The sequence below is a fragment of the Solanum lycopersicum genome, chromosome 12 (genome assembly GCF_036512215.1).
Source record: "Solanum lycopersicum chromosome 12, SLM_r2.1".
NCBI classification, from domain to species: domain Eukaryota; kingdom Viridiplantae; phylum Streptophyta; class Magnoliopsida; order Solanales; family Solanaceae; genus Solanum; species Solanum lycopersicum.
The window spans coordinates 5068842-5089080 of record NC_090811.1 but is presented as its reverse complement, the minus strand read 5'-3'; the positions used below and the strand labels follow the sequence as shown (position 1 = coordinate 5089080).

General features: G+C 35.2%; 1 protein-coding gene across 1 annotated transcript; it reads right to left on the bottom strand.

Annotated features, from left to right (window-relative positions):
* Positions 1-5166: 5166 nt before the first annotated feature.
* On the bottom strand, positions 5167-13376 carry LOC138340547 (uncharacterized). Its single transcript, XM_069292339.1, has one exon. The coding sequence runs from the start codon at positions 10370-10372 to the stop codon at positions 9380-9382; it is 993 nt and encodes a 330-aa protein (XP_069148440.1). The 5' UTR covers positions 10373-13376; the 3' UTR covers positions 5167-9379.
* Positions 13377-20239: the final 6863 nt, after the last annotated feature.

Here is a 20239-nt window from a genome sequence, read left to right as displayed (position 1 = left end):
ATAATTAATAAAAAATTTTATATGAAAAGAATTAAAAAAATGACAAAAAAGAAGAAGAAACAAATGGAGGCCATATAAATGTGCCACATCTGCGATTTTGAACATATATATATATATATATAGAGAGAGAGAGATAGATAGATAGATAGATAGATAGATAGATAGATAGATATTGATTAGTTTAGTAGATTCCAATTATAATTAATTAGTCTAGTAGATTTGAGAATAGTAAGTTACACACCCATGACTCAGGTAATTTTCGTCCATAGTTTGTGATTAATGATGATATAATATGTATTATTTAGTATAATATAGACTTCAACACATACCATTTTATTTGAACCCTCCCTAGGAGCTTCTACTCTTTATTTTCTCTTGGTGACTCAAACTCACAACCTTCGGGTTGAAAATGAGGAGTACTTACCATCCTAACAACTCCCTCTCGTCAACACATACCATAGTGGAATCATAATTTGTATGTAAATTATATATTTTAATTTTAGTTAGTAGTTAGCAAGTTTTAACTTACAGGATGGGGATCAAGATAGTTTTATAAAGATGAAAGAACAACATCCCTCGACAAATTCTTCAGTTAGTTATTTTTCATCATCATCATAGAAAAAATTGAACAACGGAGGAGAAATGATGGGAATGATAATTGCTGGACAAGCTCAAGATCGTTATTAGGATGCAATCATCTCACTGAAATCCAAAGATGATATATTAATCTAATTTTATATATTTCAACTTTAAATAATAAAAAGAAAGAGTAATCATTCTATCAAATCCATTCTTAAAGATGAGATACAAATACGAAGAACAAAAAAGAAACATATAATAAGAAAAGGAATTAATTATTCTTTTTTGATCTTGTCTTAATAATGAAAATTAGAGTTTTTGGCGAAAAACAACCTTCAACTATACCCCAAACATAAACTGCATCCTTAAAGTATCATTTTTAGCAGAAAAAATTCGTTAACTATACTCCAAACTTAAACTACATCCTTAAAATACCATTTTTAGCAGAAAACATCCTTCAAGTATTTGTAAGTGAACAACTTTCATCCTTTTGTTAGATATTGTCAAAAAATTAAGGGATCTTACGAAAAATTGAGTAGTTAACGTGACTATCAAAAAAAGTTATTCTGGAAAATTTCATTACTTTCTACAAGAAGTTCTTTAAAATAAATCGTAGACACTATTGTTCATGAAAACTAAAAATGATTGGAAACTGTGAATGCACATGATTTGTCTTTTTCGTAAAGAAAAGAAGTTGGAGATTAATTATTTTTACCTTTTTCTTAACCAATTATATGAATAGATTTTTGGGTCAATCTAATATCAAAATGACCAAAATATTGATTATGTCTCGTATTTGAGTTTCATTATACATTATTAAAAACGAAAGTCTCCAAGAAATGTCGCTGCTAGCATATTCAAATGAGATGAAACATATTTAAACTAATAATATTTTATATTAAAATTACATGAAAAATGAAAGGAAAAACGGTCAAATTAAAAGATTTTGCATAATTTTAACTCAATTACGAAAAAGATCATGATATTATTCTTGGCATATTTAAGAATAATAATTAGGAAGGGACGACTTAATTTTTGTAGGATATATCGATTAGTTTTCTGATAAATTCAAGTAGAATGATGAAAATTGTTTACTATAAAATACTTGAAGGATGTTTTCTGCTAAAAATGATACTTTAGTGATGTTGTTTAAGTTTGGGGTATAATTAAAGGATGTTTTATGCTAAAAATGATACTTTAAGGATGTAATTAAGTTTGAGGTATAGTTGAAGGATATTTTTAATCAAAAACTCTGAAAAATATAACAAAATCTAATGTAACAATCAATCTGTTTTTTAACACAAAAAAAATTCTAAACTAAAAGTAAGTTATGAACAAATCAGATCTCACAACTTTCCCGTCAAATTATGACATTATTTCACCAATTTCGAGCTCCTACACATAAGGATTGCAGGAGTAGCACATAAGAAACTTTTCTGAAAGAGTTAAATTAATAGGGCAAATATTGTAGTATGCGAAAAGTCACATAAAATTTTGAAAGGTCAAATATATATAATCCACGAACATTAATTTTGTAAGATACATATATCTACTATAATTTCTTGTCTTCAAGAAGTAATTGAATATTTGTTTCCTTTTTCTATTCAGTTTAGTTAGGTTTATAAGATTTTTAGCTAATAAATAAATATGTTTATCATGAATAGTCACTTGAAATAAATTTATTATATCATATTAGTGATATGATAGTATTTTTATTATATTTTAATATGAATCCAAAAATTATAAGAGAATTTTATACTCAAGAATTAGATAATCAAGTACAAATCATGATATAAATGCATGAGAATATCAACAATTTTTCTTGGATAATGTGACAAAGCTAATACATGAACCATATTAAATCGTTTGTAAATTTCAAAATAACCTTTGAATTTCCTAAAAAGGACATGTTATTTTTTTGTGTGCATTGAAACATAATGATTGCATAATAATTTATTTTTAAAGCATAAGTTATTAGAAATGGTCATTTAAGTTTTTAAAAAACATTTACTCCTTATGTTTAAAAAAAAATGACCTGCTTTCTTTTTTAATCTATTAAAAAAAATGGCTTCTTTCTTTTTTCGTTAACATTTTAATTTCAGTTTTTCACATGGCATGTTTAAGACATAAAATTAAAGGACAATTTTGTATATTTGACATAACTTTAATTTAGGACGGCAAGATTCAAAAGTTTTCTTTATTTTCTTAAACTCCACGTCAAGTCAAGCTAGATTATTCTTTGTGAAACGAAGGAAGTAATATTTAATTAATTAGTTTTTATTAAAAAAAATAATAATATAGAGTGTGTGTGTGTGTGTATATATATATATATATATATAGAAAGATAGATATTGTAGATAATAAATATTATATTAAATTAGATATTTTAGTTAGGAATTAATCTAAGAAAGTGCAAAAGTCATTAACATTTTTATTTAAACGATACAATTTAATACAATAGCAATTTAGTTTTATAGTAGGGGTACAACCGTAATTCAATTTTTTTGTGCCCACTTATATATATATATATATATATATATATATATATATATATATATATATATAGTTCCTGGAAATGTGCGTTGCACGTTTTTTTCCATTCAATTATTATAAAGTTGAACTATCATATAGAAAATGTTGAAATAAAATTTGTTAGTTTTACCAATTTATATTATATTCATGTCACGACCAAAAATTAGTGTGATGACACTCGTCTTATCTCACCAAGACAAGTCAGCCTAAAACCCAATATCTAACAAAGTGTGGAAGTAAGTGACAATCCAACAACAATTTCTATTATGAAACCAAGTCATATTAATTCAATCCCCAAAACCAGGTTGTCATATGCACAAGCCTCTAATGTAAATATTAGAATTGAAATAAAATAGAAGTCTAACATGAAGTTGTTTTTCAAGTAAAAACAAAGTCATAAATTGGAGTAGGAAAGTTCGCTGAGATGACAAACAGCTACCTCACAACCCTCCACAAGATGCCTCGGAAACGAAAAGAATAACAAGTATCACGAAGATCCGGGCTCGTAACCTACAAAAATTTGTAGAAGCAAGGGGTGAGTACCAAACCACACGGTACCCAACAAGCAAACCTCTAAACACAAGTTAAGTGAACAAAATACAGGTACTCCTTACGCCCTATTTAATCCTCCACGCTACAGCCTAACGTTTTACCAAACACACCACTCAATAACCACACTATACCAGTTTACACATTCTCAATAACAATTCAATATTCAACAGTCACAAGCTTCACAGACAAACAATCACAAGATCAGCAAAACACATGTTCAAGTTCATCAATAATAAAATGTGCAATACCATGAGATGCAATGTCAAATATCGTGATGCATGTCTTTCTTAACGATACACACCCGCTGTCTCTCAGTCCGGGACCCATGGGGGACATATCTGTCCATGCATCTGTCGCGGCGCACGACACGACCCTCGATAATAGTAACCATCGCGGCGCGCGATACGTCCCTCGAAATATAGTATCTATCGCGGCGTGCGATACAACCCTCGAAATGGCACATCCTCTTACCACAACCATGTCTTAGATAAAGTGCAAATGACATGCTCAAATGAAAATAAGGAGATAACCATTTTGATAACAAAGCACAATTTACAACAAGGAATATACACCAACAAATAAGTTCTCAACATCACACAAGAAGATACACGAATTTCATACGCTTAACAAGAGTTTAGAAATCCACTTGCCTTAGTCAATCGAATAATTATTCTTGGACTTGAGCCTTCCTTTTCCGTTGAGCTTCCGAACCAATGGAATCTATTCAAGTATATATTTACAATAAGGTTTCGGAATTAACAACACTCACACTTTTATGTGTTAACCTTGACCTAAAAATTCACCCCAAATTTATAATTCAAGCTCCTAATGTTGTTTCAACTAATATGTCACATTAAATATTTTCTTAAATTTTAAGCCTATGATTAACGCTTAACTTCTTCGAAAATCATTAGACTAATGGTAAATATATAACACTATACACGTAATATTTAATTAAGTACCTTAATATATTTAACTTAAATTTTTTTATTCGATATTAAATTGAAGCAGCACAATGTAACACCTAAACTATGAATAAGTAGAAAGCACTGCAACGTGACAAGTTTGTAAAAATTGTCAAATCCAAAAGAATTACATAACATATGACAATCATTGGCATGATTGCCAAATGGTTGACTCCTGATTGGCTCATGATTTGCCATCACCATTTTTTTAAAAAATAAACTCAAAGTGCTTCAATTTGGCTTCACAAATCCTTTCCAACAACAACTGCAACTACTGACAATGGCCTATGCCTTCAATAATAACAAAGATAATTAATGCCAGTTGCCGACATCTATACTACCAAACAACTAATTTCTTAGTTCTTAATTTCGACGAGATGATAACATTCACGTCCACCAAAATATTTTATCACAATTAATGATATATATCAAAACGATAACTTCAATTTCCAATGAGAATGATAACTGACATTACCTGGACACGTTATGCCTCTTCCTTTGTGTTTGCCGGCCGTCGTCAGTTCTTCGTTTTCCCTAATTCTTTTTTTTCTGAATTATTTAAGTACTAAAAGTGATAGGTTTTACCCACATATTTTATTAAATATAGGCTAAAAGGGTATAGGGTCTTAAATAAATTATCACTTTAGCCCATAAACTATTGATTAATTAACTCAAGTTACACTAATATTTAAAATTTCCAAAAAATGACCTTCCGGGTCATTACATTATCCACCACTAAAAATCATGTTCGTCCTCGAACATAAAGTAAAAGAAAGTACCTGATGCTTCAAAAAGTTGAGGATATCTGGCACGCATGTGAGACTCTTGTCTCCCAAGTTGCCTCTCCCACTGATCGGTGCTTCCATTGCACCTTCACTGAAGCAATCTCTTTGGTCCTAAGCTTTCGAATTTGCCTATCCAAAATAGCTATAGGCTCCTCCTCAAATGTCAAGTCTGGACCCAGCTCCACAGAATCGAGTGAAATCACATGAGATTCATCCGGAATATACTTCCGAAGCATAGAGACATGGAAAACAGGATGAATTGACGACAAACTAGGTGGCTAGGCCAACTTATAGGCCACCTCTCCCACTCGGCTCAAAATCTCAAAAGGTCCAATGAACCTAGGGTTAAGCTTGCCCTTCTTTCCAAACCTCATCACACCCTTCATGGGTGATACTCGAAGCCAAACATGATCACCCTCCATAAACACCAAGGCTCTAAATCTTCGGTCTGCATAACTCTTTTGTCAACTCTGAGCTGTCAATAATCTATACTGAATCATAGAACTTGCTCCATAGCATCTCCAAGCAAGTCTGTATCCAAAGAGTCCATCTCCGCCGAATCAAACCAACCAATAGGAAAATCTACACCGTCTACCATACAATGCCTCAAATGGGGCCATTTGGATACTAGAGTGATAACTATTATTATAGGCGAACTCCGCTAAGGGTAAATGTCGATCCCATCTTGCACCAAAATCGATCACACACGCTCGAAGCATATCTTCCAATACCTGAATGGTCCGCTCAGATTGACCATCTGTCTAAGGGTGAAATGCCGTACTCATATCTAACTGAGTACCCAGACCATGTTGTAATGCCTTCCAGAAGTGAGAAGTAAATAGTGAACCTCGATCTGATATGATAGAAACAGGAACTCCATGTAGTCGCACAATCTGACTGATATATAGTTCGGCTAACTTTTCTGCTGTATACTTTACCCGAACCGGGATGAAGTGGGCAGACTTGGTCAGCCTATCAACAATAACCCAAATAGAGTCATAACCACCCACTATGGTAGGCAAACCCACAACAAAGTCCATAGTAATCCGCTCCCACTTCCAAGTAGGAATAGGCATCCTCTGAGATACACCCCTGGGCCGCTGGTGCTCACACTTGACCTGCTGGCAAGTCAAACACCTCGAAACAAAGTCTGAAATATCTCTCTTCATCCCACACCACCAGTAATGCTGACTCAGATCATGATACATCTTCGCCGCACCCGGATGGATAGAATATCGAGAACAATGGGCCTCCTCAAGGATCAATCTAATCAAATTGCCTGTCTTGGGCACACAAATCCTGCCTCCGATCCTCAAGACACCATCAGAATCAAGGACAACCTCTTTAGCTTCCCCTCTCAATACTTTGTCTCGAATGAGACATAATTTTTCATCATCAAACTGGTGCACGAATCTGCTCGACTAAAGAAGATCGAGCCTCAATAAAAGCAATCATCCTATCACTCTCTTCTAAGATCTGTAATCGGACAAGACTGTTAGCTAACAATTGAACATCTCTAGCCAATGGTATCTCCTCAACACTAAGAGATGCAAGACTCCCCATGCTATGAGTCTTCCTACTCAAAGCATCGGCCACAACATTGGCCTTCCCCGGATGATACAGAATGGTCGCATCATAGTCCTTCAGCAACTCAAGCCATCTTCGTTGCCTCAAGTTCAAATCCCTCTGGCTAAATATATACTGAAGACTCCGATGATTAGTGAAGATCTCACAATGCACTCCATACAAATAATGACGCCATAACTTAAGTACAAATACCACAGCCGCCAACTCCAAATCATGAGTAGGGTAGTTCTTCTCATGGGATTTCAACTGCCTAGAAGCATAAGCAATCACTTTCCCCTTGTGCATCAACACACCACCCAAACCAACTCCTGAAGCATCACAATACACAGTAAAGTCTACACCCTCCTCAGGTAGAGTCAACACAGGAGCAGAAGTCAACAAAGTCTTAAGCTTTTGAAAGCTCTCCTCACACTCATCAGACCACTGAAAACTCACATCATGTCGAGTCAATCTAGTCAATGGAGCTGCAATAGTAGAGAAACTCTGAACAAATCGTCGATAATAGCCTGTCAATCCCACAAAACTCCTAATCTCAGTAGGTGAAGTAGGTCGCGTCCAGCCTCTAACTGCCTTAATCTTGGCCGGATCTACTCTAATACCCTCCTTAGACACCACATGTCCTAATAATGCCACAGAAGTAAGCCAGAACTCACACTTTGAGAACTTGGCATACAACTTCTCTTCTCTCAACCTCTGAAGTACAATCCTCAAGTGTCGGACATGGTCCTCCTCAGTCTTAGAGTAAACCAAGATGTCATCGATGAAAACAATCACAAAAGAATCAAGGTATGGTCAAAACACCCCATTCATCAACTCCATGAATGCTACAGGGGCATTAGTCAATCTGAAGGACATCACTAGGAACTCATAATGCCCATACCGAGTTCGAAAAGCTGTATTAGGGATATCTGATGCCCTAATCTTCAACTGATGATACCCAGACCTCAAATCAATCTTAGAGAACAATGATGCTCCCTGTAACTGATCAAATAAGTCATCAATACGCGGAAGAGGATACTTATTCTTCACTGTTACCTTGTTCAACTGTCTGTAATCAATACACATTCTCATAGTCCCATCCTTCTTCTTCATAAACAATACAGGGGCACCCCAAGGTGACACACTAGGGCGACTAAAACCCTTACTCAATAAATCCTGCAACTGATCCTTCAATTCTTTCAACTCTGCTGGAGCCATACGGTATGGAGGGATAGAAATAGGCTTAGTGCCCGGCTCCAAATCAATAGCAAAATCGATATCCCTATCGGGAGGAACACCTGGAAGATCAGAAGGAAATACATCGAGAAACTCCTGAACCACGGGAACAGAGTCCATGGGAGGTGATTCAATATTAGTATCCCGAATAAACGCTAAGTAAGACAAACACCCCCTCTCCACCATTCTCTGAGCACGAATGAAAGAGATAACCTTGCTAGGATAAGAACCACTAGCACTCTTCCACTCAACCCTTAGAACACCAAGCATTGCTAAAGTCATAGTCTTAGCATTACAATCAAGGACAGCGTGATAAGGAGAAAGTCAATCCATACCCAAGATAACATCAAAGTCCACCATCCCCAGAATGATTAAGTCTACCCAAGTGTCATACCCAGCCAAAGAAACAAGACAGGATCGATACACTCGATCCACCACTAAGGGCTTACCCATGGGTGTAGAAACACGAATATGTACAGTCATGCTATCACATATCATATCAAATTTAGCAGCAAAATACGTAGACACATAAGAGAATGTAGAACCTGGATCAAACAACACAGACGCAGGTCGATGGCATACTGGGATGATACCTGTAATAACAGCATCGGAGGTCTCCGCCTCAGGTCTCCCAGGGAAAGCATAGCAGTGGGCTCCTCGTCCACCTCCAGCCTGGGTGGTACCTCTACCCCCACTTTGCTGAGCTGCAACACCACTACTAGAAACTCTGTCACCTCTACCTGACTGAACTCTGCCACGACCTCTACCCTGTGGAGCTGGTGGTCTAGTCTGGAATGAAGAATTAGGTCGAGGACCACCACGACCCCTTTGAGAAGTACACTGCCTCATTAGATGATCGGGATCTCCACAAGTAAAACAAAATCTCTGACCTGGGAACTGCTGTGTGGACCCTGAAAACCCACTATAATTGCCTCGCCCTGTAGGTCGCTGCTGTGAACCATACGAGCCTTGAACTGGTTCATAAGAACCCCTAGATGTCTGGCCAGCCTCAAATGTCGGCATAGATGCATGAATAGGTCCTCGCTGCTGAAAAGAACCACTCACTCTCTGTGATCCCCTACCTCCAGATGAGGCACCCTGAAACTGACCTGATATACGAGCTCTTTTAGGGTCCCCAAACTCCTCTCTCTCCATCAATTCCGCCTATTTGGCGGCGCTCACAATGGACTGGAAAGAAGTCCCCTCCCTAGATGTCCGAAACACAGCTGACCTGATAGATAAAGTCAATCCCCTCACAAATATGCGGATCCTCTCTGTCTCATTTGTAATAATGGCCAACGCATGCCTAGATAACTGGAAAAAACGCGCCTCATACTCTGTAACCGATAAACCATCCTGTCTCAGACTCTCAAACCTCAAGCGACTCTCCTCTCTCACGCTCCATGGGATAAAACGATGTTGGAATGCTCTAGCAAACTGCTCCCAAGTCACTGGAGGAGATCCAACTTGCAAACATCCCGAATAAGTCCTCCACCAGTCTCTCGCTGGTCCACGAAGCTGGAGTGTAGCATATCGAACCCCATGTGACTCAGCTAATCCAACCACCTCTAGTAACTCTCGGCAGGTAGTTAGAAACTCATGAGCGTCCTCGCTCTTCCCACCCTGAAACTGAGGTGGGTCCATCTTTCGAAATCTCTCATACCTACGCTGCTCATCCTCTGTCAGAACAACCATCGATGCAACTTGACCCCCAACTGCTGGTGCAACATCATTCTGAACCGCGGGATCTACTGGTAGTTGCCCTACCGCATCCTGAACAACTGGAGCTTGTTGCTGCTCTAGGGTCTGAGCCCCCTCTCTAGTACGAGAGTCATGTGGTGTGGTAGTCGCACCACCACCCTGAGAAAATCCCTCTAGCACACTTAACACCCTCAATAGTGTATCTTGAAGCAAAGGTGTGACTACAGGATCTGAAGGAACCTGGTCCTCCCTACCATCAATCTGAGGTTCTGTAGAGACCTCTCTAGCACGACCTCTCACTGGTGCTGCTCCACGTCCACGACCTCTGGCTACTGTCGTACTACTAGCACGACCTCTAGCTCGAGATCTACCCCTACCCCTAGCTGGGGCCTCAACAACTGCCTCAGGAAGTACCTCCCCTCTACCACCAGTAACATTAGTTCTAGTCCTCGTCATCTGTCAAAAGAGTATACAACAACTCAGTACTAACGAAGGTAACTACGCACGATGAGAAAGAATGAACAAAAGGAAGTTTCCTAGTAATCTTTATAGCCTCTCAGAGATGAGTACAGACGTCTCCGTACTGATCCTTGAGACTTTACGTAGACTCGTCTTGTATACACGTGAGACCTATGAACCTGGGGCTCTGATACCATTTTTTCACGACCCAAAAATGAGTGTGATGGCACTCGTCTTATCCCACCAAGACAAGTCAGCCTAAAACCCAATATCTAATAAAGTGCGGAAGTAAGTGACAATCCAACAACAATTTCTATTATGAAATCAAGTCATATTAATTCAATCCCCAAAACCAGGTTGTCATGTGCACAAGCCTCTAATGTAAATATTAGAATTGAAATAAAATAGAAGTCTAACATGAAGTTGTTTTTCAAGTAAAAACAAAGTCATAAACTGGAGTAGGAAAGTTCGCTGAGATGACAAACAGCTACCTCACAACCCTCCACAAGATGCCTCGGAAACGAAAAGAATGACAAGTATCACGAAGATCCGGGCTCGTAACCTACAAAAATTTGTAGAAGCAAGGGGTGAGTACCAAACCACACGGTACCCAACAAGCAAACCTCTAAACACAAGTTAAGTGAACAAAATACGGGTACTCCTTACGCCCTATTTAATCCTCCACGCTACAGCCTAACGTTTTACCAAACACACCACTCAATAACCACACTATACCAGTTTACACATTCTCAATAACAACTCAATATTCAACAGTCACAAGCTTCACAGACAAACAATCACAAGATCAGCAAAACACATGTTCAAGTTCATCAATAATAAAATGTGCAATGCCATGAGAAGCAATGTCAAATATCGTGATGCATGTCTTTCTTAACGATACACACCCGTTGTCTCTCAGTCCGGTACCCATGGGGGACATATCTGTCCATGCATCTGTCGCGGCGCACGACACGACCCTCGATAATAGTAACCATCGCGGCGCGCGATACGTCCATCGAAATATAGTATCTATCGCGGCGTGCGATGACCCTCGAAATGGCACATCCTCTTACCACAACCATGTCTTAGATAAAGTGCAAATGACATGCTCAAATGAAAATAAGGAGATAACCATTTTGATAACAAAGCACAATTTACAACAAGGAATATACACCAACAAATAAGTTCTCAGCATCACACAAGAAGATACACAAATTTCATACGCTTAACAAGAGTTTAGAAATCCACTTGCCTTAGTCAATCGAATAATTATTCTTGGACTTGAGCCTTCCTTTTCCGTTGAGCTTCCGAACCAATGGAATCTATTCAAGTATATATTTACAATAAGGTTTCGGAATTAACAACGCTCACACTTTTATGTGTTAACCTTGACCTAAAAATTCACCCCAAATTTATAATTCAAGCTCCTAATGTTGTTTCAACTAATATGTCACATTAAATATTTTCTTAAATTTTAAGCCTATGATTAACACTTAACTTCTTCAAAAATCATAAGACTAATGGTAAATATATAACACTATACACGTAATATTTAATTAAGTACCTTAATATATTTAACTTAAATTTTTTTATTCGATATTAAACTGAAGCAGCACAATGTAACACCTAAACTATGAATAAGTAGAAAGCACTGCAACGTGACAAGTTTGTAAAAATTGTCAAATCCAAAAGAATTACATAACATATGACAATCATTGGCATGATTGCCAAATGGTTGACTCCTGATTGGCTCATGATTTGCCATCACCATTTTTTTAAAAATAAACTCAAAGTGCTTCAATTTGGCTTCACAAATCCTTTCCAACAACAACTGCAACTACTGACAATGGCCTATGCCTTCAATACAGATAATTAATGCCAGTTGCCGACATCTATACTATCAAACAACTAATTTCTTAGTTCTTAATTTCGACGAGATGATAGCATTCACGTCCACCAAAATATTTTATCACAATTAATGATATATATCAAAATGATAACTTCAATTTCCAATGAGAATGATAACTGACATTACCTGGACACGTTATGCCTCTTCCTTTGTGTTTGCCGGCCGTCGTCAGTTCTTCGTTTTCCCTAATTCTTTTTTTTCTGAATTATTTAAGTACTAAAAGTGATAGGTTTTACCCACATATTTTATTAAATATAGGCTTAAAGGGTATAGGGTCTTAAATAAATTATCACTTTAGCCCATAAACTATTGATTAATTAATTCAAGTTACACTAATATTTAAAATTTCCAAAAATGACCTTCCGGGTCATTACAATTCATTAAATAAAATTCATAATAATCGAAAAGTGCATTGACTATCAAGCAAGAAATATGAAAAACTGATTAAGATACTATAGCCCCTAATATATGAATATATCTATATGACTTATCCTTAATAATCTCTCGTTACACTCTTATTTCAGTAAGTACTCAACTATGTAGCTACTTAGAGAAACCATATCAACAAGAAAAGGATAAAAGAAAGAAAATATTGTAAAGTATATTTAAAAATGAATATAAAAGTCATAAATTAAAAATTTCAGCACTAATAAAAATAAACTTATAACATTCATAATTTTATAGAAGATTAAATTAGAAAAGTATAAATCGGTAAAGAATATAAAAAAATTAAACAAATAAGAACAAATACAACATTCATATTCTTAAGATGTAATTATAACAATATATATAGTAAATATAAATACATAAGGAGAAGAGTTTTTGATGATACCTTCTCCCCTAACCAATCAAAATTCTATAGCCTTAATAACGATCCAAGTGCTTCACTCCTTATGAATGGTACATAGCATATAAATTTTAAAATATTTGAAAATCCAAAAAGAGCAAGAAAAAGTTAAATGATTTTCTTGACCACATACATATGCCCCAATTTTAGTGTGTGTATAATATATAATTTATATTTCCAAACGGTTAATGTGATAATAACCTGAAAAGAAATTTAGCTTATCAATTAAAAATTAAAATTACATACAAAAAGAGAAGTAAACACAAGAATGAGGAAAGTATGACATGTTGGGTTTTAGCAAGTGTGAATGGCAAAAGAAAAGAGAAAATATCAAAAGTGAGGGAACTACTTTGGAGAGAAAATGAAAAGTCATTTGTAAAGTGCAGGTAACGGTAACATTCCGAAAAGTTGTTACTCTTTCCGAAAAGTCGTTACTTTTCGAAAAGTCGTTACTTTTCAAAAAGTAGTTATTTTCCTAACAGACACAATTTTTCGAAAAGTTGTTATTTTTTCCAAAAGACACAACTTTCTGGATAAAATGGGTCTGAACAGATTTCACTGAACAGACACGTTCCTTGCTGAAAATGGCTATAAAATGAAGTCAAATTTTTGATTTTTTAATCACTGAAAATTTTTTCTTTCTCTGCATTTATTTTTCTCTCAAAAAAAAAATCAAAGTGTCGATCGACTGAGTCTGTGTGACTTGTTGCTGTTCTTCAGTTCGTTGAAGTTAAAGAAGTTTGAGGTACCGCTATTTCTTTAATAGGTTTAATCCGTTTTATCTTGGGAGAAATTAATCCATAACCTTGGGTACAGTGAGGGGATTAAATTTCTTAAGGACACACAGTAGTTTCTGTGGACTCGGATTAATTCTTCTATTTTAAATTTTTTCTGCTTCATCTTGTTTCTGTTTCTGTTCATTAACTTCATAAATACAAGTTATTGTAAGAATAACAATCTTAAGAAATTTAATAGTTTCTGTATTTAAGGTTTCTGGAGATTAAAACCTTTATGGTTTTCTACTCTGCTTGAATTTTTAAAATTCATTCGATTAACGATTAAAAGAACATAAAAACTTTATCGTTAAATCAGAAACAGTTTGTGTAAAGATTTGTTCTTTACTGTTAGTATTTTAAATACTTAATTTATCTGCCATTTGTGACAGAAAAAAAATGACTAATTCAAGTCAAACAAATGCTGGAACAGTAAGTGCTGCAACAACAACGGTTGCACATAATCGTTCAAATGCTGCCTTAGCACCGGCTGAGAAACCTGCAAAGTTTTCTGGAGTCGACTTTAAGAGATGGCAGCAAAAGATGTTCTTCTATCTCACTACGTTGAGTCTGCAGAAGTTCATCAATGAGAATGTTCCTGTTATGTCAGATGAAACTCCGGCTGATGAACGATTCTTGGTAACAGAAGCATGGACACATTCACATTTTTTGTGTAAAAATTATATTTTGAGTGGTCTGCAAGATGATTTGTACAATGTGTACAACAATGCAAAAACCTCAAAAGAACTCTGGGATGCTTTAGAAAAGAAGTACAAAACAGAAGATGCCGGAATGAAGAAATTCATTGTGGCAAAATTTCTGGACTTTAAGATGATAGACAGTAAGACTGTCGTCACCCAAGTTCAAGAATTGAAGGTCATAATTCATGATCTCCTTGCTGAAGGTATAAATTTATTTAATGCCTATGTTAGAAATATTAAGTTTTCCCTTAATACTCACATAACCTTTAATGTAGGATTAATTGTGAATGATGCTTTTCAAGTGGCTGCAATTATTGAAAAGTTACCTCCATTGTGGAAGGACTTTAAAAACTACTTGAAACACAAACGCAAGGAGATGACTGTTGAAGATCTCATAGTAAGGTTGAGAATCGAAGAGGATAATAAGGCTGCAGAAAAGAGGTCACGTGGTAATTCAGCAATATCTGGAGTAAATTTTGTTGAAGAAGATTCCACAAAATTAAAGAAAAGAAAGAAAGCATCTGGTCCAAAAAGCAATCCTCCTAAGAAGAAATTCAATGGAAACTGCTTTAATTGTGGTAAACATGGTCATAGGGCTAATAAATGCCGGGGTCCTAAGAAGAACAAGAAAAAGAAGGATCAAACAAACTTGGCTGAATCCAAAGGAGAAATGGACGATCTCTGTGCAATGCTTTCAGAATGTAACTTGGTTGGAAATCCAAGAGAATGGTGGATAGATTCTGGTGCCTCATGCCATGTTTGTGCCAACAAAGAATTATTTTCATCATATACTCTAGCACTTACAGATGAAAAATTGTTTATGGCAAACTCCGCTGTTGCAAAGGTGGAAGGAACTGGCAAAGTCCTATTAAAGATGACATCAGGCAAGGTGGTGACTTTGAATAGGGTCTCATATGTTCCAGAATGTAGAAAAAATTTAGTTTCAATTCCAGTTCTGACCAAGAATGGATTTAAATGTGTATTTGTTTCTGATAAAGTAGTAGTAAGCAAAAATGATATGTATGTAGGAAAAGGCTACTTTAGTGATGACCTTTTCAAACTCAATGTAATAGCAGTTGATATGAATAAAGATTTTGCTTCTTCTTACTAGCTTGAGTCTAAATGTTTATGGCATGAACATTTGGGACACGTTAATAACAAAACCTTGCGAAAACTGATTAACTTAAATATTTTGCCAAAATTTGAGTGCAATAAATCAAAATGTCAAATTTGTGTTGAATCTAAGTATGCTAAGCATTCTTATAAATCTGTTGAAAGGAATTCAAATCCTTTAGAATTGATTCACACTGATATTTGTGACATGAAGTCAACACCATCACGTGGTGGGAAAAAGTATTTCATAACTTTTATTGACGATTGCACTAGATATTGTTATGTCTATTTGCTAAATAGTAAGGATGAAACAATAGATGCATTTAGGCAATATAAAACTGAAGTTGAAAATCAGTTAGATAAAAAGATCAAAATGATCAGAAATGATAGAGGTGGAGAATATGAATCTCCATTTGCAGAAATATGTTTAGAAAATGGAATAATCCATCAAACTACTGCTCCCTACACTCCTCAGTCTAATGGAATTGCAGAAAGAAAAAATCGAACTTTAAAAGAAATGATGAATGCATTACTTATAAGTTCAGGTTTACCACAGAACTTGTGGGGGGAAGCTATCCTTACAGCAAATCAGATACTTAATAGAGTGCCTCACTCAAAGACAAATGTAATTCCATATGAGAAATGGAAAGGTAGAAAACCCAATTTGAAATATTTCAAAGTGTGGGGGTGTCTAGCCAAAGTCCAAGTTCCTATACCTAAGAGGGTAAAAATAGGACCTAAGACTGTGGATTGTGTATTCATTGGATATGCCACAAACAGTAAGGCATGTCGTTTTTTGGTTCATAAGTCAGAACATCCGGATATTCATGATAATACGGTAATGGAATCAGATAGTGCTGAATTTTTTGAACATATCTATCCGTATAAAACTAGACTTGAGTCATCTAGTGGGGGATCTAAACAACCCAGAGAAGAACCAAAAGAGAATGAACAAAATGAAGAAAGTCCAAGACGCAGTAAACGTCAAAAGACATCTACTTCATTTGGATCAGATTTTGTAACATTTCTTCTTGAAAGTGAGCCTCAAACATTCAAGGAAGCAATGTTGTCTAGCGACTCAACCTCTTGGAAGGAGGCTGTTAATAGTGAAATTGAATCAATCTTAAGCAATCATACTTGGGAGTTGGTTGATCTTCCTCCAGGGAACAAACCGTTGGGTTCAAAATGGATCTTTAAAAGGAAGATGAAAGACGATGGAACTATTGACAAATATAAAGCAAGACTTGTTGTCAAAGGTTTTAGACAAAAAGAAGGTCTTGATTATTTTGACACATATTCGCCAGTGACTAGGATTACATCAATTCGGATGTTAATTGCACTAGCTTCAGTATACGGTCTTGAAATTCATCAAATGGATGTGAAAACAACCTTCTTAAATGGAGAGCTTGAAGAGGAAATTTACATAGAACAACCTGAGGGTTTTGTAGTTCCTGGTAAAGAAAGAAAGTGTGCAAACTTATTAAGTCACTTTATGGGCTAAAACAAGCACCAAAACAATGGCATGCAAAGTTTGATCAAACCATGTTGGCAAATGGATTTAAGATTAATGAATGTGATAAATGTGTTTACATTAAAGATACTCCAAATCAGGAAGTTATTTTATGCCTATATGTAGATGATATGCTTATAATGAGCAAAGACATTGCTAATATAAAAGCTACAAAGCGTATGCTTGCTAGTAAGTTTGATATGAAAGATTTAGGAGTTGCTGATGTGATATTAGGAATTAAAATTCTTAAAACTCCTAATGGTCTAGCATTGTCTCAAACTCATTATATTCAAAAGATACTTGAAAAATTCAAATTTTTGAATTTTAAAAGGGCAAAGACTCCAATTGATGTAAATCTTCATCTTGCAAAGAATAAAGGCGAAAGTCAGTCTCAATTGGACTATGCTAGCGTATTGGGAAGCTTAATGTATGTCATGAATTGTACACGACCAGACATAGCTTGCGCTATCAGTAAACTGAGTCGATACACAAGTAATCCTAATCATAATCATTGGTTAGCAATGAAGAGAGTTTTGATACTTAGATGACACTCAAAAACTATGCTTTACATTACAACAGATATCCAGCCGTTCTTGAAGGATATAGTGATGCAAATTGGATTACTGGGTCAACTGAAACAAAATCCACAAGTGGATACGTTTTTACTATTGGCGGAGGAGCAATATCTTGGAAATCATCCAAACAAACATGTATAGCTCGCTCTACAATGGAGTCTGAATTCATTGCTTTAGACAAGGCAGGTGAAGAAGCTGAATGGCTCCGGAATTTCTTAGAAGATATTCCATTTTGGCCCAATCCAATGGCCCCTATATGCATACGTTGTGATAGTCAAGCTGCAATAGGAAGGGCTGGAAGCATTATGTATAACGGCAAGTCTCGTCACATAAGACGAAGACATAACTCTGTGAGACAACTACTCTCTAGTGGAATTATCACAATTGACTATGTGAAGTCAAAAGATAATGTGTCGGATCCACTTACAAAAGGCCTAAATAGAGAGGGAGTTGAGAAATCATCGACGGGAATGAGACTATGGCCGAGAACAAGTCATCGTGGCGGTAACTCTACCTAGAAGACTGGAGATCCCAAGATCTAGGTTCAAGGAGATAAAACAAAGTCATTGATGACGGTTCAACATTGTCAAAGGAAAAATAAAATAAAATATTATTATTATTTTATGGTCCATTCTCATGATGAGACAATGTTTAGTAACTAGGATAAAGACATAAAGACTTTTTAATGGTTTCTAAGTTTGATACAAGGAATATCAAATGGTGTATCTATGGGATAACACATTTAGAAATCACCTATTTAAGTGTGAAGTGTAAGCCACTTCAAGGAGAATCCGGTAAGGCCAGTTCTTTAAGCACTTACTATCCAAGATGTGTTCATGGCTGAAACGAACAAAACAATGAGAACTAAGAACAGTTCAAGGGTTGATTGTGTGACATATGTTGTCTAGGTATACACCAAAGCTCGACGGTTCAAAGATATAAAATCTACCGATTGACCGAGTATATCCGATATATGTTCACTACGGAAAGTTTAAAGGGAAACCTACTTATCCAGATGCGATTAACCTTTACCTACAAGACATACAAGTTTTTTCATGCATATGTTTTAACAATAGTCTTCCCCATTCATGTGGGGGATTGTTGGGTTTTAGCAAGTGTGAATGGGAAAAGAAAAGAGAAAATATCAAAAGTGAGGGAACTACTTTGGAGAGAAAATGAAAAGTCATTTGCAAAGTGCAAATGAAAAGTCATTTCTTATAAATTTGAAGGTAACGGTAACATTCCGAAAAGTTGTTACTCTTTCCGAAAAGTCGTTACTTTTCAAAAAGTAGTTATTTTCCTAACAGACACAATTTTTCGAAAAGTTGTTATTTTTTCCAAAAGACACAACTTTCTGGATAAAATGGGTCTAAACAGATTTCACTGAACAGACATGTTCCTTGCTGAAAATGGCTATAAAATGAAGTCAAATTTTTGATTTTTTAATCACGGAAAATTTTTTCTTTCTCTGCATTTATTTTTCTCTAAAAAAAAAATAAATCAAAAAGTCGATCGACTGAGTCTGTGTGACTTGTTGCTGTTCTTCAGTTCGTTGAAGTTAAAGAAGTTTGAGGTACCGCTATTTCTTTAACAGGTTTAATCCGTTTTATCTTGGGAGAAATTAATCCATAACCTTGGATACAGTGAGGGGATTAAATTTCTTAAGGACACACAGTAGTTTCTGTGGACTCGGATTAATTCTTCTATTTTAAATTTTTTCTGCTTCATCTTGTTTCTGTTTCTGTTCATTAACTTCATAAATACAAGTTATTGTAAGAATAACATGACAAAATAAGTCTATAATAATTGTTCCACAAAATTTGAGATATTTATAAACACTAGAAAAAAAAAAGCCATCTAAAACTGTAAAGATAAAATCATGATACAAAACATCATTCTAATTAGGATCAAAACAAATATTAATTAATCTCTCAAAACAAAAAAAAATACCTGAAAATTGTCTAATGATTCACATCAATATGAGGCAATTGGTAAAAGAAAATTACTTTTCCATGATACATATATATAGTTAAAAATTTATAAGATATGAAAAGATGAAGAATTATTTAAGTTAATTTCCAGAAGTTAGTGAGCATAAACATGAGGGAGACAAAAGGTTAACACTATATTTCCATACAAAATGAAAGAAGTTAATTAAACAATGCAATATATCAATAAGAAAAAAAAAGACCAATGAATAAAAGATTACATAAGAACTATAAGATGTAAAAAAATAAAGTGTAACGGACTAATATTTTCTATTCAATTTATAAAGAGAGAAATTGTGTATATGAAAGGTTGTGAATGAATGTATTTAATTGAAGAAGCTAAAAAGTTTAGCAATTAAAATCATTAAGAAGTGAAAAATAGTAAATTGTGACATCTAACCATGTATTCTCTTCAATTAAATATTGATATTGTATGAATCTCTCCATA

What these genes read in the sequence shown, in the direction of transcription:
- LOC138340547 (XM_069292339.1), bottom strand. Translation starts at nt 10,372, where the DNA reads ATGACGAGGACTAGAACTAATGTTACTGGTGGTAGAGGGGAGGTACTT.